Here is a 21570-nt window from a genome sequence, read left to right on the forward strand (position 1 = left end):
CATTGCTTCTGGCAAGGCAGGCTCAGTGGGAAGACTGTGTTGCCTCCAGAGAGATTCTAGAAATGGCTTCATCTTAGCCCCACCATGACTCATTGCCTGCTGAGCTCATCAGAGTTCCTGGGATGATGCTAACGTGTCATTTGGGGTGTGGCTAAGGACCTGGAACCCAACTCCTCTCATGTGTCTCACCCACTAGTCACTGATGTCCAGCCCATGGGTTTGTTCCTGGCTCTTACCTGCCACCAAGCGTCCATGACACCTTCAGTGTCTCTAGGCTGGCCCATCTTGCCTCTCTCCCCTTGACCCTACTGGCCCTGAGGGACATGACAGAAAGAGTGAGACCTTAAGAGCCCTGTTTTGACTCATGTGCCAATTTGATTCTTCGTGGGTACCTGGCTTTCACCTGGTTATTCCCCGCCTCCTGGCTTGGGACCTAGTTATAAGTCAGGATTCCAACAGCTTTGCAGCAAATGCTGCGGATCCTCTGCCTCACTCCCAGCACCATCTGCGTTTGCAGGCTGCTCACCCTGGACGCTGTGGAATAGTGCCCTGAATGCTCGTGGCCTTGAGAACATCTTGGCAGACAGAAGTGTGAGAATAAAGGGAATCCGCAGACCTGGGGTCCTGTAGTCGAGGCGAGTCTGCCAGTGTTTGAGAACCCTAGTAGGATTGGTTTTTCTGCTGCCCACATAGATGACATTGTCAAGTTCCCCTGTCATCAGGATAGGTGACACGTACCGACTGCTCACTCACCTCACCCCCTGCACCCCACAAGGTATTGAAGTTTTGGGTTTTTTTTTTATTTTTTTTAAAGAAAATTTTAAAAGTTGATTGCATGTATCTGAGTACACTGTCGCTGTCTTCAGACACATCAGAAGAGGGCATCGGATCCCATTACAGATGGTTGTGAGCCACCATGTGGTTGCTGGGAATTGAACCCAGGACCTCAGGAAGAGCACTCGGTGCTCTTAACCGCTGAGCCATCTCTGCAGCCCCCTTAATTTTTTTTTTTTAATGTGCAGAGATAAGAATGATCTGTTTTGCTGGGTAGATAGATGGTCTGGAATAATTTATTTAAGGTCACTTCACCCAACTTAAGGAAGTCCGTGTCCTTTTCATGCCCGTGGAAACACGGGTGGCTCTTGTTCAGCCCATATTTCTAGCTCAGACTGTGGCCATTAGAGCAGCATGAGAACCCTGGCCGGATGTCCCCTGGTGACTCCGTTAGAGCGGCTGGAGAACCGCCTTGCCTTTGATGGCCGACGAGGAGAAAGGTCTCCCCATCTCTTTCCATCGATCTTCCAATCCCAAGTTCTTTGAGCTCAGTCCTGTGGCTGATAGGATGCTTGCCGGGTGGTCTAACCTTGGGCTAAGACTCCAGCTCCCAGGGTTTTTACAACGGTACTGATCAGAACCTAGCTAACCATGCGCCTGCTCCTATCCTTTGTTATGCGAATGTTAGCCCTTGTCACAGACTTCTTCACATTGTTTCTGAGGCTCTCGTCCTGATTATACAAATGTCATCCCTCAGCTGCGCCCCCCCCCCCCATGGCATCAGTCAGCACCAAGGCCAGGTCATTGAAGGCAAGCAAACTCCGAAGCTAGTTTGCTCAGGCACTCAAGATAGGTCCTGCTTGCCTCTAACTCCCTCCTCTCTGTCTCAGTGATAGTGGTTCTCAGCCTTCCTTATGCTGCACCCCTTTAATCCCAGCGCTCATGTTATGGTGACCCCCTTAACTCCCTCCCCCAAGTCATAGAATTATTTTGTTGCCACTTCCTAATTGTAATTTTGCTATCACCATGATTCATAATGTAAACACCTGATGTTCAGGACTCCCAATGGGTCACAACCCACAGGTTGAGAATCGCTGCCCTTTGGATTCTGTTCTTAGAACTGTCATAGCTGCCTGCCTCGTAGGCTGGTGATGTTTTGCAGAGTTCTTGTTTGAAATAGGGTCTCTTTTTGTAACCCATGATAGCTTTCAACGTACTTGGGGGGGGGGGATGAGTGTGAGTGTCCCGGTCTGATGTCTCTCTTAGTCACTTTCCAATGTGTTTGAGATGGGATCTCTCACCGTGGCTGGAGTTCACTAAGTCAGCTGAGACTAGCTGGCCAGCAAGCCCTAAGGATCCCCCTGTCTCCACTTTCCCAGCACTGGAATTATAAGCCCATTCCACCAGTTTGGCTTTTCTGCTTGGGTGCTGGGGATCTGAACTTTCTCATGCTTGCCCTCTGGGCATTTTCCTGGCTTAGCTGCCTCGTGGGAGACCCATGGTCTCTGGCGCCCAGATGAGTATTGCATTGTAGGCATGGGCCACCATGGCCAGCCATGTTTGCAGAGTTTACACGAGGGGTGGCCAGAACCATGTTTGCCACATATATTAATGATGGCTATTTCTGGATTATAGGATTTTTGAGGTTTGCTTTTTTCCCCCCTTCTCCTCTTTGTGCTTTTCAGTAGTTTGGTTTCAACTTTCTTTAAAATGAGTGCCTATCATCTTTATAGAAATAAGTAATTCCTTCTAATGTAATAGCTTGCAGCTGGCCACCAAAATGGTTCCACGTTGAGAGTTTCCATGGTGCACAAGTAAGTCTTCAGTGGGAGGCCCAGAGGATGGACTGTCCAGGCAAGCCTCGTTGTGATGAAATTTAAAAATTGAAAAGAAATATTAATGATCTTCTGACAAGGACATGGTTCTCTAGTACACATAGTCTCTCGCAGCCGGAAAGGCACCAGTGACAGGTTCAAAGCAGCCTGTTTGGATCAGGGTGTATTTTGTCATTTAAAGTAATGGAGTTGGGGACACACTCCTGGCCACTCTCATCATTGTCAGCACAGCCAGTTTAAGTGTCAAGGGGGTGCCCGTCCCCAGCAGAACTTGCCATGACTCTTCTGTCCTCAGAAAGCGCAAGTCTGTACCTGGTCCGGTCGTCCTCCACCCGATGCGCTGTAGCTGGTGTCAGCCTCGGATGATCAAGGAGCGCTGTGGAAAATACAGGGCTCCAGCACACAGCCATGAGGTCAAGAGAGATTGGCGGGCGTGGGTGGGATGCGGCAGAAATATGAAAGAAATAAAGTGAAGGAAAAGGAGAAGAACCGGATGAGGGGGAAGAAGTTTAAAACAGCACAGGGTGCTGGCACTTGCCTATAATCCCAGCACTTGGGAGGTGGAGGAACATGAGATCACACAGCGAGTGCCACGCCATCCTGGGTTGCTTGATACCCTACCTCAACAAAACAGAAAACACCTTATAGATACAAGCAGGGACTCGGCTGCAAGCGGGCAGCACCAGGAAAATGAGATAAAAAGATGAGTATGTTTGTGTCCGTAGAGACAGACTACATGCCAGAGCTTCCTCATTCACGTTGTTGGCTCTGCTCCCCGGGCTGTGATTTTTGGTGTGACTTCATAGAGGAAATGAACTATGTGGAACCAAGATTGACACGGGTCCCGCTGAGACTGGGACTCATTTCTCTGCCCAGTGATGTGGAACCTAGGGCTCTAAAGGTGAAATGATTCCCTAAAGGAGCCATTCTCACCCTGGTTCCATCTCTATCCGTTTGGGCTGGGATATACCCTCCAAGTGCTGCGTTTTTCGCCCAGGTCATTAAACGGTTGGTTGTATAATTAATTCAGAAATGTCCCAGGAAGACCCCAGTGGCCTTCAGAATGAGCCTGGATTATCAGCGAGGGCCCTTCCCTTTCTCTTTCCCCCTCTCCCCTTTTAGTCTTAGGCTCAGAGGTCGTGACATGTCACCCCAGCTGGCTGCTGGTATGGGGTGCCATGACTCCAAGATTAGGCTACCCCAGAGGAACAAGGAGTTTAGCAGTAAATGATGAAGCGCACCCTGTTGAGAGTCCCAGCAAGCCAGGCGGCACAGGGCCAGGCAAGCAGCCACAGAGACAGAGACGGGAGGGGAGCACTTGGCTTGGACCGCCGCCCTCCAAGGCCTCTGTTTCCATGATGTCAGAGAGGCGGAACTAAGTGTGCCTCAAATCCAGGAGGCCACAGCCCTGCCTTCCATTCGGGTTTGGAGGCAGCACTGATCGAGGTGAGCATGCCTCCCGTTTTCCTGGGCTGTCCTGGCCTCAGTCCCCGCCTGGCTGCAGCTAAGTTCTGGCCTTCATCCTGACCATCCAGTTCTTTGTCTGAATGCCACTTACCAAGAGACCTCATAGGGTCCGCCTAGGCAGCAGCAACTCGGCTCATAGAAAGCCTTCTGTGGGCCGGGAGCATTCCCATTCTTCCTGTGCTTGGCGACTTGGGGACTGAGTTTGGCAGAAGACTCCATGTAAAGAGCAGTTTCCTAATTCCTTTTTATGTGTCATTGGGAAGAGGGTGGGAAACTGTCGTTCCGGCATTCGGAGCCTGCCTGTCTACAGACGCACCCTTGACCTTGCATGGAGTCGGTTTCTTTCTTCATTCATCCATTTCCTTTTGGGGAGAGCTCAAGCCAGGTTGACAACTTCCCAGGGCCTTTTCACCCTAGCCAGAGAAGTTCTTTGGTCATCTTGAGTGGTTTGCTAAATCAGTGATGTATTCCCATCTCTCCCCTCCACCCAGAAAAAGATTTACAAATACAAGAAAGTCCTGAGTAACCCGAGCCGCTGGGAGGTAGTCTTGAAGGAGATTCGGACGCTGGTGGACATGGCTCTCACGTCCCCACTGCAGGATGATTCTATCAACCAGGCCCCACTGGAAATTGTCTCAAAACTACTCTCGGAGGTAAGATGCATCCCCCAGCTGGACGAGACCCCCCTCCCTCTCCTTTAGGTTGTCTGTTTTTACCTCTGTCTTGTATTCAGCCCCATCTGAGTGAGCAGGAGAGATGTACCCATGGTATGCCATCCGTGCTTACTAAGGAAGCCAGTGTTTCTCACCAAACCACGGAGACTGGGGCTTGCTGGTTCTAGTTGCCTCCAACTTGTCTGGAGGTATAGGGGACTGCCACCTCTACTAAGCCCTGGGTTGAACCCGGGTCTTGGATAGTGACCCTGACAGTAGCCACTGCAGCTCCCAGGGTCAAGTGCCAACTCCGTGGACCTCTAAAGCCCCAAAGCAGTGGGTCTCATCCTTCCTGAGGCTTCAACCTTTAACACCGTTTCTCATGTTATGGTGACAACCGCTCCTCCCCCAGCCATTAAGTTATTTTCGTTGCTACTTCTTAACCGCAGTTTTGCCACTGTTCGGAATCATAATGTAAATAAATATCTGTTCTCCAGCAACCCCTGTGAAAGGGTCATTTGGTGACCCCCCTTCCCAGGGGTCAAGGCCCACAGGTTGAGAACCACTGCCCTAGATAAAACCTTCCCTTCTGCTCTGTCCAGCCGGGACAACATCTCATTCTGGTTTTATTCAGCCCTCGTCAGCTTTCTGTCCCACGCACCCTTAGCCATCCACCGGTAAGCCTTGTTTGCCTTAAAAAACAGACGTCATGTGCGTGATGCAGGTGGTGGCAGGAAACTGTCACACGTATATGAAATTGTCAAATGATAGATCAAAGCAAAAAGGTACAGAGAGAGAGAGAGAAGTATTCAGATTTCAGCACAATGGCCATTTCCAGGTTCTCTTAAAAGAGGGAAAAATCTGCCTATGCTGGGCAGCTACTGTTTCTTAGCATCCTGTCCCGGGAAAGGCCAGCACCCTCCGCTTGGCCAAGCAGCCCTGTCCTAGAGTGGGTACCAGCTGCCAAGCCGGGTTATGGACGGGATACTAACACCGATCCCCTGCCTGTGTTCCATCAAGGGGCTGCAGCAGAAACAGGGAGGAATCAAGAGTCAGCCCCAAGTGAGTTGATGGGGGGGATGGGGAGGAGGGATAGTCCCAAACTTCACTATCACCCCCTGGGATCTGTGCGTGGCCCTCGGCACAGTTTCTTGCACCCTAAATAGCCACGCTGCTCTTCTATATGTGCCTGGCTGGCCGCTGGGGATGCTAGGGTTGCTGGCTCCCTCTTTAAAATAGTGACAGTCACCACCCAAGTGATGTTGTCATGCCCCTCTGGAGAGTTCCATCCCCTGTGTCCCGATGCGCTCCTGTGCAGGCTCTCATCATCCCTTCTCAGGTCTGCTTTGATGCAGAATGCCTGGGCTGGGGGGAGGTCCCTCCCCTGGAAGCCTGGGCTGGGGGTGTCCCTCCCCTAGAAGCCTGGGCTGGGGGGGTGTCCCTCCCCTGGAAGCCTGGGCTGGGGGTGTCCCTCCCCTAGAAGCCTGGGCTGGGGGGGTCCCTCCCCTGGAAGAGCTGGGTGTCTCTGCAGTGGCAGGCGGACAAACAGGGTGGATACATAACTGGGGGGAGAGCTTTGCTCTGCAGAGGGTCATGTGTTGGTGTGAATCACAGTCAAGGTTCAAACTCTCAGGGCCTCCTGCCCAGTGTCCAGCCCTGACTTCAGGCTTTTTACCCAGGGCCAGGGAAAAATTTGAGAAGCCAGGCAGATAGATTTCCAATCAGGCGTTTTCCCATTGGTCGGACTTCGGGAAATACTTGTTTTGGCTCACGATTAGGAGGTGCACTCACAGTGGGGCCCGAGTGGCAGCAGGAACCTCTTTGTGTACATATTCCACCCGACATGAGACCTTGCTGTCCTCATTCATAAAGAAACAACTGAGGGACACACAAGACAAGCCCATACTGGCCTAGAACTTTTACTCCAGGGCCATCTGACTCTTGCATCTGGATGTGACATTACCCAGCCCTTCAGTTCCAGCACAGTGGGCTGTTCCCGGGAAGGTAGAAGGTCTCCGGTATTGGCCTATGGTAGACTCATTCCAGAGATGGTGCTGCCCCATTTAGGGTGGGTCCTTCTACCTCAGTTAACCCAAATTTAGAAAATCTCTCACAGAGAAGTCCAGGTTTGTGTTTCCATGGTGATTGTAGAACCTATCGAGTTGCTAGTGACGAGTAGCTATCATAAGGAGTTAGTAGCTTGGTAAAGACACTGAGCTACGTAGCTGGCTAGGTTCACCCCTTAGCTAGGCTCGTATGCTGAGGCACTGATGCTTCATAGACCTAGATTGGAGAGTCGGCTGACTGAGGTAGGGCACACCTTTAATCCCAGCACTTGAGAGGTGGTGACCAAAGATCAAGAATTCAGAATTATTGTTAGTGACGTAGTGGGCTGCAAGCCAGTCTGGGGTACATGAGACCGTGTCTGAAAAAAAAAAAAATTAAACAAAAGAGGGATGGCTCCAGATGCTTCTGTGGTTAAGAGCTCTTGCTGTTCTTGAGAGGACCCAGGTTCAGTTCCCAGGCCCTAAGCAGCAGCTCACAACTGTGTGGGTACAACGCTTGAACCTACACAGACATGTAGACAAAACACTAATACACAAAAAATAAACACATCTTTAAAAAAAAAAAAGGAGCAAAATCCTATGTAGGGGAGAAGTCTCCCTGTCCAGCAAACAGAATGCTCACAACAGGAGCTTCTTAGAGAGAGATATGGGTGCCCACATAGCCCAGCATAGGGAGCTGCCCAAGGGTTGAATGCTATAGCTCTGCAGAAAATAAAAGCTTTGGTCTCAGGTCAGACAGAGGTTCAGGTCCCCACTCCCAACACGGTTTCCCTGTGCATCGGGCTAGTGGCTCAGCTCCAAGTAACTCAATCAGTCAGCAGGTAGTCAAAAACAAGTAAACAAAACTGTCACCATAAAGCAGGGGCTGGTGACATAAAGGAATAAAGACATGAAGGAATAAAGACTTTTGTTGCCAAGTCTGATGACCCAACAAGTTAAATCCTCAGAATCTACAGGGCAGAAAGAGAAAACCAAATCTTGTGAGTTGTCCTCTGACCTCCACCTGATTGTGCCATGGCATGGGTTGCATCTCATGTACTGGATGGATGGATGGATGGATGGATGGATGGATGGATGGATGGATGGATGGGTGGGTGGGTGGGTGGGTGGATGGGTGGGTGAGTGGATGAATGGATGAATGGATGGGTGGGTGGCTGGATGGATGGATGGGTGGGTGAATAGATGAATGGGTGGATGGACGGATGGACAAATGTAGCAGAGAAAGTTTTCAAAGTAAAAAATGAAATCGAATCAGTGTACCAGGTGGAAAGCAAATTGTTTGAAGCTCTAAAAGCTCATTGCCAACGTAAGGGAAGTGAAAACTGGCTTTCATCTGCCGTGACTCAAAGTGTCTAGCATTTTTTAAGAGTCCTCTAGAAACAGGCCCACAGAAGGAAAAGGGTATTACAGTCAAAGAAGCGCACTCTGTTTGTACTTTACCCTTAAGATGGTGGGCGGCCCCTGCTTGGTGCTTAGAGCCTTTGTCTCCGTTTCCCGTACCAGGATGGCTGGCTGGTACAAAGGCAGATGTCCAGCATAGTACCTTTCCTTCGGCCTCAGCAAGTGCAGAGCTGCTAAATGCTCCTTCTCCCCATTGGCCTGTTGTGATGGTAGAGGCAAGGGTTCATGCACCGTGCCAACTCAGATCAAATCAGGAGTTGCTCTAAGCTCCAAATGTGGCTGTTATGAAATGCAAGTAGGCTCCGGAGACAGCCTGGGTCCGTCAGAAGAGACACAGTAGACTGGTGTAAAAGAGAACAGCAAGTGCTTTGAAATTTCCCATGATTCTTGCCATTTCTTCACACACAGGAAGGCAACGGTGCAGTCAGTTTAACGGATTCCAGATGGGGGGAGGACCAAAACAAGTTTATTAACCTAGTTTTGTTTTAGAGGTCTATTGCTCAGATGTGCATTTAGCTAAAACATCTGAGAACCGTTGAAATCACATTGATCTAAAATAAAAGGTTGACCTAGCACCGAGTGTGAACTCACAAAAGGTCTGATTTCTTCTGTTTTATGAGCCTGCACTCTGGTTCTAAGGAGTGTTGTTAAGACCAAGTCAGAATCCTCAGACCACAGTCCTATGAGATGCTGGTATCAGACCCCCGCCCCCATTGTCCAAAGTAGTAACTGAGTCTCAACAAGACATGAGTCACCCCAGGCCTCAGAGCTGAGAGACAGGGGTGGGGAGCTCAGTTTCCTTTTACCCTCTGTTCTGGTTTTCTTTCTTGTTGCGAAAACAAAACAAAACAACAACAACAAAACCACTCTGACCAGAAGTAACTTAGGAAATGAAAGAGTGTATTACCACTTACAAGTCACAGTAAGTCATCGAGGGAAGTTAGGGCAGGAACTTGAAGCAGATACCATGAAGGAATGCCATTTGCTAGCTCTGGGCTCATGTTCAGCTAGCTTTCTTCTTACACAGCTCAAGACCAGCTGTGTAGGTCATGGTGCCGCTCATAGTGGGCTGTGCCCTCCTGCACCAGTCAACAATCAAATCTTGATAGTCCCTTACAGACATGCCCCCAGGCTAGTCTGGGCTGTGGTAAGTTGAGAGTTAATGATAACTAGGACATAGCCACTTTCCTGCCCCATCCCAGAGTAGCCGTGGTATGTTCAGTGAAGAACATGATTATTGTATGTCTTTGGGGTGAGGGTTGATAGCACTAGAAACAGTCTGCAGTGCTGTGGATCCTTGGGATCAAATGCCCACTTTTGTTGATTGTGTTTTCCTTCTTTCTCCACCCAATTCTTTAGAACACAAACCTGACCACTCAGGAGCACGAGAACATCATTGTGGTAAGTTGCCTGACATCCCCTACCCCACTTCCCCAAGCCTCAGCCTGGTGCTCAGCCTGAGATTCTTAACTGCGCCACTTGAGTCATTTGGCTGCCCATCCCCACCTTTCACTGCAGATCCCAGCTGCCTGGCAGTAGCCATGATGCTCAGTCTTTGGGGTTCACTTTAAGCCCTCTGTTGCCCTCTCATTTCCAAGTCTCCACTTTGACTTAATTCAAGGCCATCACCTTGTCCCTGGGCAGGTAAACCGGCTCTTTCTTGCCCTAGATATGTCCCCTAATTAATTCACTATATGAAACCAGGATTGTAGACCCCTCTGGTACATACAGTAGGCTAGTCTTTTTCAGAGTTCAGTGGTGTTGTAAGCACCTTTGGGTGTAAAATATTTCCCTGGTCAATTTTAAGCTCTGAGACACTTAATGGAAAAGAGAGAAATGGATTGCACCAGCTGTGGGTCCCTTCTCCTTGGGGTCATTGGCCACTGGCCAATGAGGATGAAGGGTGTAATCCGTGAACGGAATTTCAGATGGCCCATGGGTACAAACGTTAAGAACGACACATTGGGACCAGCTTCGGGGAGACAGATCAACTTTATTCGGGTGAATCAAAGGCTACTCTACAGTTTGGGAGAAAGGGGTTAGGAATATCCAGGGTGGGCAAAGTTCATTGGCTAAAAGATGAGGTACTGAGGTGCCTCATGAGGATGGGGAAGCATCTCAAGAACCCCAGGAGCTGAATCGGTTCATATTGGGAGAAAGGAAGTTGAATAACTGATGACGTGTATTGTATGCCCAGCTCTTTACCTGAGCCCCGGTGCCATGAGCTCATCCGTTGTAGGAAGACAAATGTGGTCACTGCAGAACAGAGGCACATAATGTGCAGTGACCAAACCTGGCAGACAGGGCCAGAGAACTTCCCAGGGCGGGTGACATCTGAGCTGGGCTTTGAAGCATCAATAGGAGTTTGCTAGATGAGTGAAGGCGTCCAGGGAAGAGCAAACCATCTATTCAATGGTACAGAGGTTAAAGCAGCTCGGTGTGTACTGTGGAAGCTTCAGCAATGCCGGAGCCTAAAACACATGGGAGCAGGAAGCTGGGACGTAGGACCAGAAATGGAGATGAAGCAGAACCCAGTTCTGGAGAGGACAGGGTGAACCTGTGACGAGGGGCTGTGGCTTTGGGAGTTCCATTGCCCCCAAGGCTCATCCAGCTAAGCTGTGCCCCTATGTTCACACCAGGAGGTCAGTGCCAGCTGTTCCCTAGCTCAGTGGGGGTCAGGAGAGCCTCCTCCCTTAGTCTGGGACCTGGTGCACAGTCGGCGCACCTACTACAGCTGTCTTGACTGCTCTTGACAGGATGGAATAAGCCAACCTGGGTGCCCCTGCTCACGTTCTAGCACCTTCTCCCGGTATCCTGTCGATGAGTTAGCTTGTGTAAGCAAACCTTCACTGCCGGTGGCTGTGAGTGCACCAAACCCCGGCTGTGTCCCACCCGAGGACAGCCCTGCCATTGAGGACTTGCTTTGTGGATTCCAGGCCCGCAGCAGATCAGTCATGATCAAAACACATCTCAGTCAGGGGCAGGGGTGGTTCTGGGTGGTGGGAGAGCACAGGAGAGGCAGCTGCTCTCTTCGGCAGGGGGCTGGGGTCCTGAGGAAAGACAGTTAAAGAACGGACCAGTGTGCACAAGGCAGCAGTGAGAGTCTCTGGGTCAGTACCAGTCTGAGAATCACAAAGGCTATTGTGTCCCCGGGTCCTGAAGGTTACAATGGCCTAGAGGTGCTGGAGCCTTCCCCTCCAGCCTGGAGTGGGTCCACAGGTTCAAGCTCAGAGGATCTAGACCTGGATATGGCAATTACTAGAAGAAAAAACATGTAATTATTACTTTGTGTGTGTGGGTGTTACGTCTGTGCACGGGGTGCCAGAAGTGCCATTCGAAGTCAGGGGAGCCCATTGGATCCCGTGGAACTGGAGACAGAGATGATCATGCTACCCCACGTTGGTGCTGCACCAAGCCCTCTGCAAGAGCAGCCAGCGCTCTTAACGGCTGAGTGTCTCTGCAGCCCGCCTGAAGAAATTTTAGTGTGATTGAAAACAGTTGTCTCTGGCCTGGAGAGATGGTTCAGCAGCTAAGAGCATCCACAGTGATTAACAACCGTCCCTAACTCCAGGCACTCCTCACATGGTGCACATTCATACATGTACAAGACAATGTCTGGTATCTGGGACACCTTGCTGGCAAGTGCAAGGTCCTGGGTTCAAGTCCCAGCACCACCCAAAGGAAAAAAAATCTCCCTCAGGACCTGTGGGTGATTTGAGGCCGCCTGAGGGTGTCAGACTCTACACGTGTGTAAGTCTCTGGAAGACAGGATGTGTTGACACACTGTCTCTGAGCATCCTCCCGCGTGCATTACCTCATCTCTAGGGTGTAGGTCATCTGGTACAAGGTGAGCAGGTGACAAGTCATGTTGTAGAGCCTCGGGAACATTAGCAGAAGTCTCTACTTTCTGTCCAGGGACAGGTTTTTGTTGTTGATGTTTTGCATTTTGTTTTTTGTTTTGTTTTTCTTCCAAATAAATTTGAGCCATGGCTGTTGAATACACAGGTAAGGAGTCCATGAAGAGGGCTCTGACTTAGCTTTGACATTGCTGATATTTTCTTTGTGGTTGTAGTGGTGGTGGTTGTCGTTGTTGTTGTTGTTGAGGTTGAGGTTTTGAGCCAAGCCTACTGGCACAGGCACGTTTTCCTAGGTACTTAGGAGACTGAGGCCGGAGGATCACAACTTCAAAGCCTGCCAGGGCCACAGAATGAGTTCAAGTCCAGCCCCAGTCAACCTAATGAGACCTTTTCTGGAAATAACAAGGGGGCTGCAAGATTGGTTCAGTGGGAGATCCCCTGCCCACAGTCTCCTAGTGAGGGGCCGGAGATGTGGCTTGGTCGTAGAGCACTTCCTCCTGCTAGTGTGGGTGATACCTGGATTGTCTAGCCTTAGAATTTGAAGAAGGAAGGGCAGTGTGATCTTGCCTTCTCCCGTTACCATCCTCAGAGATAATTCATCCACAGCAACAGCTTCTGCCATGGGTCTTGTTCTTCGTGGGAACAGGGTAACAAGGACGTGTTCCATATCTGTCACTCTGTCTGTCGGTGTAGCCCAGAGAACCTTCTAGGGTTTTCTGTGAATTTCTTGTTCAAGCGCCTCTCCTTCTTCATAGCGACAGTCGCAGAGAGTGGATTCTCATTTTGAAGGTACCTTGGGCATTGTCAGAATGTGACATCCTTCCTCTCTGGCCTTTACTCCCAAAAGGCCTTTGGGACAGAAATATCTTGCCGTGTACCAGGTACCCCTTAGGGCCAGTTTACCCTCAAGACCTACTTTATAAAGATGCCATTTGACGTCATGAAAAAACTTGGTTTTCTGAAGAGTTCATGCTTGGGAGCCATGCGCTGAGTTACTGGAATAATTACCAAAACCCCTCAGTATTTTAAGTTTATTTACTTACTGTGTGTGTGGTGGTGGGATCAGGGAGCATGTGTGTCGTGGTTGTGTGTGTGTGTGTGTGTGTGTGTGTGTGTGTGTGTGTAGATCAACAGACAAGCCTGTAGAAACAATTCAGTTGTCCCTTCTGTGTGGGTTCCTGGGACCAAACTCGGGTCACAGCAATCCCTTAACTCCCCAAGCATCTTGCCAGATCTGGTCACGTTTTTAAGTTCACAATTTTATGAATTGCATCCGTGGCAATGTAAGGGCTTCTGGTTGGACATCCTTGTTATTTTTCCTTAACTCTTGTTCTTTCCGGTCCGGTGGCTTCAATGCTCCAGGCTCTGTAAAATGGCAGTTTGGTTCTTTTCTCATGGGCTGCTCAGGATTCTCCATGAGCCATTGCATCTAACATGCCGAGCAAAGGGTACTGCTTCTAAAAAGATTCCACAAAAAAAAAGGGGGGGGGGGCGCTTCCCGGTTTATATCAACACGTTTGAATACAGTCATCACTTTATGACCAGCAAGGTCCTAGAGGATTCCCTGACCCCACTGCCTCTTTATCTGTCCCTGTGGGCCTAAGGATCAGTGAAGGGATAACTTGGATGTGACACTTCACAGCTGCTGTCAGTGCTATACTAGCTCCCCTCCTCCACACTGTAATTCACATCCATTAGGAAGGAGACGTGGTAGGAACTAGAGGGACCCAACCCAAGGGGACCACACCCTGCCCTGCACTGGTACCCGAGTAGAGCTAGGGAAATGCCTCATGAGCCGAGAAGGGGGCCTCCCATCCTGTTGCTGCCACTGTGGCCCGAAACCTTCCTTTGTTTAACCCAGTCGCTGGGTCGCCTGGCTCTGGAGTGGAGAGCTAGGCATGATCCGCTTCCAGGAGGCAGAAGAAAGGATGTCCTGGCTGTTCAGGTCACTGAGAGGCTTACCGTTGTCTTTTGTGCTGTTCCTTGTTCTCCAGTCCCTCCTTCAATGTAGTCATTGTCCCCAGACTCTTCTGTTCCTTGCTAATGACATAGAATGAACCATAACCCAACCATGAGGTCACCAGAGTGGCTCTGAGTCCCTGTTCTGCTGCTGGCTCACTGCTTGGCCTGGACTGGTACTGTCCTCTCCAAACTCAGACTCCCGTTCTCAGTGGCTCAGTAGACAAGTCACACAGTTCTAGCCACATGGGCTGGTACAGGCCACCGATGGCCACCACTGCGAATGCTGTCATTTTATCGGGGTGGGATGGTGCGAGGTGGGAACTTGCCTTGCACCGAGCTGGGGAACCCCTGACCTGAGTCTCTTGGGACTGCCTAGCAATAGAAATGGGGCCAGAGTGAGAAGGTGACAAACTTCTTTCCTTCTTCCAAAAGTCGTTAAGTTTTTGTGCCAGTTGAAATTGAAGGTGTCACCTGTGGCCACTCTGTTGAAATGACTTTATCTCAGATGACCACCCGCTTGAGTATCTGGTCACCTGCAATCTCCGCCTTTGATCTCTTCCCCACGATCCTCTGTGGGACTTGGTGTTGAACCCAGGGTCTCACACCTACATCAGAAACACCCCATCACCATGCTGTAAGACAGCACTTTAATCCTGTAACTCGTTATTGGAAGATAAGGTCTCAATACGCTGCCCAGGCTGTCCTGGAACTCGCTCTGTAACACAGGCCGACCCTCCCAATTCCAGTTCCTCTGTCATGGCTTCCTGAGCAGCTGGGATGATTCCTGGACTTGGCTCATCTCCTTTATGCAGTCTTTCCCGAGATACCCCTAAAACCAGTGAGCCTCTAGTGTTACATGACAGGCCCCAAGGAGACTTTCTAAGCAGTTGCTCAAGGAGTGGATGAGTACCCCCAACCTTCTTTAACATGACCTGGAGTGTGTTGAGAGGCGGTTGCATTGTCTTCTGCAAGGGGGCTACTGCTTATATTTAGCAAGGCAGGGCACAGGGCCAGCACCCCACAAAGCACAATCAACCTCATGGCGAAGGAACCCCACTTGTGGATGACTGCACATCAGACACTTGCAGAGACTTCGTGAACCCCACTTTTCAGGTGGTAGGTTTAAGGATCATTTGAGACAAAGTCAACCTGTCCCAGTGGTCTTGTTACGAGGAAGGGGCAAGATCAGAATCTCAGCCAGGACTCTGCCCAGCCTGGATGCTCATCCCTTAGGTTGCTGCCAGGGGCCCAGCTCCCCACAGAGCTAGAAACATAGAAGGTGCCAAGATCCCTTATTGAAAATAGCATCACGTTCACCCAATAAGATGTCCTGTTGCTTAGTCAGAAGTTGTGGGCTTGAAGGCGGTGTGGATAAATCTAGGCATGACGCCCCTAAAGTTAGCTCTCCCACTGCGGGTCTAGCCTGGAGCTATCCTGCACTCTGGAGTTCTGGTCTGTACATTCAAAAAGGCGCTCTACCCAGCGGAGAGGAGAGGGATATTTTTGTATCTTTTCAAGTGGCTCTCTTCTACAGACTATACCCTTCTCTCCCACCCTACCCCCGCCCCCATCCCCACCAGATCCTGCTGACTAATGGCTGTTCATTTTCTTGTAGGCAATTGCGCCTCTGCTGGAAAACAACCACCCACCACCAGATCTCTGCGAATTCTTTTGCAAGGTATGGTATCACTGCAGTGGGCTACCAGAGGCCACTGCCACCACAGTGTGCCAACTGAGGGGGGGGGTCTGAATGCCCTGGCTGAATGCCAAACCTACCTGCCAGCCTGGTCAAGGTACTAGGTGCGGGAAGAGGGTATGCAGGTGCCCATTCTTAGGGCTGCTGTCCTCTGCCAGACAGGCTGAGGAAGAACCAGGCGTCTGGCTTTTCTGTGGACTATTCCTGGCTGTCTTAGGAGGCAGCTTGCAGTCAGTCTTCTAGATTCCTGACGTCAGAACTGAGTTATTCTTAGCTAAGGCTCCTCTGAGCACTGACTGGTCCAGGGTAGGGGCCCGGCTGCAGGGCTTTCCCTGGACAAGGGAAACTGGCAGCATGTGCCAGGTCAGCTTGGAGGTGCCACAGACCAGGGCAGCATGCCCAGGGACCTGATGCCAACCTCTCAGCAGAGTTTTTCTGCAACATACCCAGGCATACCAGGGAGCAGGGCCTTCCCAGAAAGCACAGCTCAGCAGCTTGGGGGCTGTACTGGCACACAAATCTATCTGTCCTTTGTGCTGTGTGTGTTTGTGTGTGTATGTGTTTGTGTGTGCACGCCCACTCGTGCACATGTGTGTACTCTAATAACTTGATATCCTTAGAAAGACACAAGGTTGCATCTTTCACCTCCCTGCAGACTAATTTCCTTTATGTTCTCTTCTTCCTTGGTCCCCTTGGGTATCAATGTGGGGACCCCGCCTCCCTCTACAACCCCAAGCTGCCTGTTGGAGACATTGGAAAATGGGCCAAGACTGTGTTCTGTTTGTCTCTGCTTCTCCTATAAGGAGAAGTTTCCCAGTGTCTTCACACGTTGGCCAGACCATGGGGCAGTTTAGGACCCAGCACAGAAGCCCCTTTCTTCATGTGGTACAGGTGATGGGCCATCTGGTCCAAGTAGGCAAACAACTACCATGGCAGCCCCACACAGGAGAGGAGCCTCTGCCTCAATGCTCAGTGTCAGCCCCCAGGCAGATGGAGTAAGGGAGCTCAGGCCTTTCTCCCAGTTTCATGGTTAACAAATGTTTATTCCAGAAAACTGACCTTTGTTACAGTCTTTTTTTTTTTTTTTAATTTATTTGATTCATATGAATACACTGTAGTTGTCTTTGGACACACCAGAAGAGGGCATCAGATCTCATTACAGATGGTTGTGAGCCACCATGTGGTTGTGGGATTTGAACTCAGGACCTCTGGAAGAGCAGTCGGTGCTCTTAACCACTGAGCCATCTCTCCAGCCCCATTACAGTCTTTAAAGCGAGTCATTCACTTACTTCGTATGCTTGTGCACACATAAACCATGGCAAGGATATGGAGATCACAGGATAACTTGTTAGTATCCATGGACTCCTCTAACCTTGAGTGTTTTGAGGCTCGAACTCAGGTTGTCAGGCTTCATGTCAAACACCCTTACTTGCTGAGCAACCTCGCTGGCCGTCCCCTTCCCATAAGTAAGTCTTTCTCTGGGGTCCCTGCTAGCATAAAGCAAAGTAGGGGAAAATGGATTCTGAGCAGTCCCTGCTGGGATCTAAATGGAAGAGATAAAAACCTAGCCAGGGCCACGGGGCTTCAAGCTGTCTTTGCTCTGGTGGCTAAGCCCTGGGAGAGGAGCTTTATTGCTACAAAGCCCTCCTCACCGGCTCCCCGGGGCCTCTCTGAGCCTGTCTGAGGAGTCTCCAGACAGCCCTTCCGGCTGGACTTCCAGATCTCAGATACAAAGGTTTGAGGAAATTTTGCTGCTCTGGTTTTCCAGAAAAGCCCTGGGCTCTTTCTCCCTAGGTCCATTGACCTCACTAAGAGTTGCAAACAGAACTCACTTCTGGGCCAAGGGGCTCATATGTACAAGCAGGTCAATGGGGCAAGGTTACTGGGCCAAAGGCACTTGCTTGCTCTACAGGAGGCCTAATTCAATGTCAAAGCAAGGCATGGTCATAGAATACCTGGCACAGACCCTCTGAGGCTTTGCCTTTGATCCCCAACACTGCTTAAAACTGTGTGTGATGGCTCACACCTGGAACTTCCAGCGATCAAGAGGTAAAAGACAGAAAAGTCAGGATATTGAGGTCATCCAGTAAATTCTAGGCCAGCCTGGGCTACAAGAGACCCTGCCTTAAAAAATTCACGTGTGAAGGTCTCCACAGTGACAAGGAAGGAAGAAGCGAGCTTAGCTTGTGGACTCCTGCAGGGTGTTGACAGCTTCTGAGAAGTCAGAGGCTGCCCCACATCTAGAATGTTCTCCAGCTTATCAGACAGGCCTGCTGAATCTTATATAAGGAATGAGATTGGAGGCAGAACATATCTTTCTGAAGTGGTCTTAAACATTCAAGGTCAAACAGAATCAACAGAAGATTCAGTCTTGTCCATTTTTTAACCTTACTTTAATTAAAACAAACAAGCAGGGCTGGAGAGATGGCTCAGCGGTTAAGAGCACTGGCTGCTCTTCCAGAGGTCCTGAGTTCAATTCCTAGCAACCACATGGTGGCTCACAGCCATCTGTAATGGGATCTGATGCCCTCTTCTGTCTGAAGACAGCAACAGTGTACTCATATAAAATATATAATAAAATAAATGTCTTTAAAAATAAATAAATAAATAAATAAAACAAAACTCAATCCAATTGAGTTAAAAACCTAAATGCACCCATAGATTTGTATAGCAGATATTGTCAGTTGCCAGAATTTTGAAGCAGTCAAAGTGTTCCTCAGCTGTGGTCTGCTCATGCTTTGGAATCTATGTGCTCCCTCCCTCCCTCTCTCTCTCTCTCTCTCTCTCTCTCTCTCTCTCTCTCTCTCTCTCTCTGTGTGTGTGTGTGTGTGTGAGAGAGAGAGAGAGAGAGAGAGAGAGAGACTATGCATACACACATGTGCACATGTATGCAAAATTCAGAGGACAACCTCAGGTGCCTTTTCCTCAGGCAGATTTTGTCTTTTGACACAGCGTTTCTTCACTGGCCAGAGGCTTGCCAATTAGCCAGGCTGCCAGGCCAGTAAGCCCCCTCCTATCTCTTTGTCTCCCCAGTGTTGGGATTACAAGCATGTTCATTTTAATATCATATATTTATAAATGTATATCACATGTTACATTTATGTGGGTTTCCACAGAGGCCAGAAGAGGCCATCAGATATCCTGGAGTTGGGGTTACAGGTAGTTGTGAACCCACCTTGTTGGAAATCCCCTCCCTTTACAAGAACCGCAAACAGGGCCTCTTAATCATGGAGCTAGCCTTCCCCACATACCTGGCTTGTTTAAAGATTTATTTATTGTGTTTATTGTTTACTTATTTATTTATTTGTATGAGTTCACTGTGGCTGTCTTCAGACAGCAACAAAAGAGGGCATCAGATCCCACTACAGATGGTTGTGAGCCACCATGTGGTTGCTGGGATTTGAACTCAGGACCTCTGGAAGAGCAGTCAGTGCTCTTAACCGCTGAGCCATCTCTCCAGCCCATGCCTGGTTTTGTTTGTTGTTTGTTTTTAACGTGGGTTCTAGGGATGAAACCTGGCCAGCGCTTTCCTGGCCTCATCTGGGGACTCTTATTTAGCATTGGGGACTCTTATTTAGCATGACAGACATGAGCACCAGCTGTGGTAGCACCAGCAGTATGGAGACTGAGGCAGGAGGACCTTGATTTCTGAACTACTTAGCAAGACCCTGTCACAAGAAAAGGAAGGGACTGGAAGCTGTGGGGAACCTGCAGGGAGCACTCCCCACACACCCTGTGGGAGTTACCACCACTTAAGGACGTGCGCACTTCTCAGTCTGCATGCCTTTGTGATTTCAGTCATGCGCTGAGCATCTGTCGTCCGCAAATCAAATCCAAAATGCTCCCAAACCCCAACTTTCTCATGCTGACTTGACACCTGAAGTAGGATATTGTCAGAGTAGGCAATGCTGAAAACATTGTGGAAAATTACGTCAGGACTCTACAAACAATACAAAACAACCAAAAAAATCTATTACTCCCGGGCTTCCCATTTCAATCAGCGCCAGTTAACCTGGGCACAGAACTCGGGGAGTGCCAAGCAGCTAGGAAGGGCAGAGCTCAGTCGTTGCAAAGGCTCGGGAAGGACTGGGTGCTATCAAGCAGAGCTCAATGCAAAACTACTGTATGCTACTGTCATGGTGATTTAAAAACCCTTAACTTTGGGTCTAAACCCCTAGAAGGGGCATCTAGACACCAACCTAGTGTAGACTGCCAACTAAGGTCCCTTTGACATGTTGGTATGAACTAATAAATACCTGCCAACAAGTGTACTGTGGTACAGTCAACATCTGGGGAGGCTGGAACACACCCCTGCTTGGCAGTTTTGCCCTGAGCCTAAGCCTTCTCTAAAGCATGTGGTCTTCCTAAACAAAGAAAACAATATCCTTATTGGGCTTGATAGCATCGCGTTGGCCTCTGGAAGCAGCAGGCTGTGGGTGGGGCTCCCCCAGGCTACACTGACTGACTGCACACCCCTCTATCTCCCCAGCACTGCAGAGAGCGGCCCCGGTCTATGGTGGTCATCGAGGTGTTCACACCGGTGGTTCAGAGAATTCTTAAGCATAATATGGTGAGTGGCCTGGACAGCCTGGAGTGGATGGTATGTGGCCCGTGGCAGTTTCAGAAGCTGGGAGTTTGTGCAGCTTGTCCCTTCAGGACTGTTTCTCTCCAGTCAAGCAGACAGCAAAATCTCTTCTGGGTCAGAATAGATGTGGTTACTGGGCACATGGCTTCCATTGAGTGGTCCCCACTATGGGACATAGGCAGTACTCCGTTCTCCGGGTTGTGGATGGGACTCTTCACTCTTGAAGGATAGCCTGGGCTCAGTGACATCCTACTGAAGGGTGTGGTGTAGGAGTGAGGGCAGATTCAAGGTGAGAAGGCCTTCAGCAGTTGTGGCCTCAGCTGGACGTAAATGTCAGCATCTGATTGGTGACTTCTGGAACCTCGCCCTGGAGATCTTTCTCCCTGTAGCTTGTCACCTCAGTCCAACCTTAGGAAATAACATACCCTTACTTTAAAAAAAAAAAGTATTTGTTTTATATGCATATAAAATACACACACACACAGTTGCTGTCTTCAGACACACCAGAAGAGGGCATTAGGTCCCATTACAGATGGTTGTGAGCCACCGTGTTGTTACTGGGAATTGAACTCAGGAGCTCTGGAAGAGCAGTCAGTGTTCTTAACCACTGAGCCGTCTTTCCAGCCCATAACAAACCCTTCAACTCTACCCAACTAGGACCATAACACAGACAAAGGACATTTCAGGGTCTGAAGGTGTTGCTCAGCTAGTAGTCGCTTATCCAGCATGTATGAGACCCCAAGTTCTGTCTCAGAACCACATAGACCAAGTAGGTAATGGACTGTAGAATCCTATCCCTGTTGAGGAGCCAGGCAAATCAGTTCAAGGTCAGTCTCAACTACGTCATGAATTAAAGGTCAGCCTGTTCAACATGGGAGTCTGTCTCATGTAAAAGCAAAGACGACAGGGGGTACACACATTAGGAGGGAATCTAACCAGAGTCGAAGTTAGTTCATTTCTGAAAACATAAAGGCCCAACTGAACCATCCCCTTTAAGAACCTGGCATTCAGGGTCTGAGGCACTTAATGTGAGGATGGCAAATATTTTCTCAGTGCTACGCATAGAGGCTTCTGGAGCAAGAACCTACAACACGGACCGTGCCTAAGGGTAACAAGTGTGTTTCTGAAGATTTACTGGGCTCCTTTTTGGAACCAAATATCATGGTGTCATTAAGAATTCAAAGAGACATTCTTTTTTCTTGCTGGAAGAAGTACACCTAAGGATGGCTTGGGGGTGGCCCTCTGAAATGAGAGGTCACTCACACCTGCAATGA

General features: G+C 49.6%; 1 protein-coding gene across 1 annotated transcript in view; it reads left to right on the plus strand.

Moving 5' to 3' along the window:
• CMIP (c-Maf inducing protein) overlaps nucleotides 1-21570 on the plus strand; it is a 195718-nt gene that overhangs the window by 146174 nt on the left and 27974 nt on the right. The window contains exons 4-7 of the mRNA XM_080936738.1: nucleotides 4568-4729; nucleotides 9556-9597; nucleotides 15631-15693; nucleotides 20201-20281. Of these exons, the coding sequence (XP_080792864.1) occupies nucleotides 4568-4729; nucleotides 9556-9597; nucleotides 15631-15693; nucleotides 20201-20281 (348 nt within the window). The remainder of the gene's footprint in view (nucleotides 1-4567; nucleotides 4730-9555; nucleotides 9598-15630; nucleotides 15694-20200; nucleotides 20282-21570) is intronic.

The sequence above is a fragment of the Micromys minutus genome, assembly GCF_963924665.1.
Source record: "Micromys minutus genome assembly, chromosome: 24".
In the NCBI taxonomy this organism is placed as follows: Eukaryota; Metazoa; Chordata; class Mammalia; order Rodentia; family Muridae; genus Micromys; species Micromys minutus.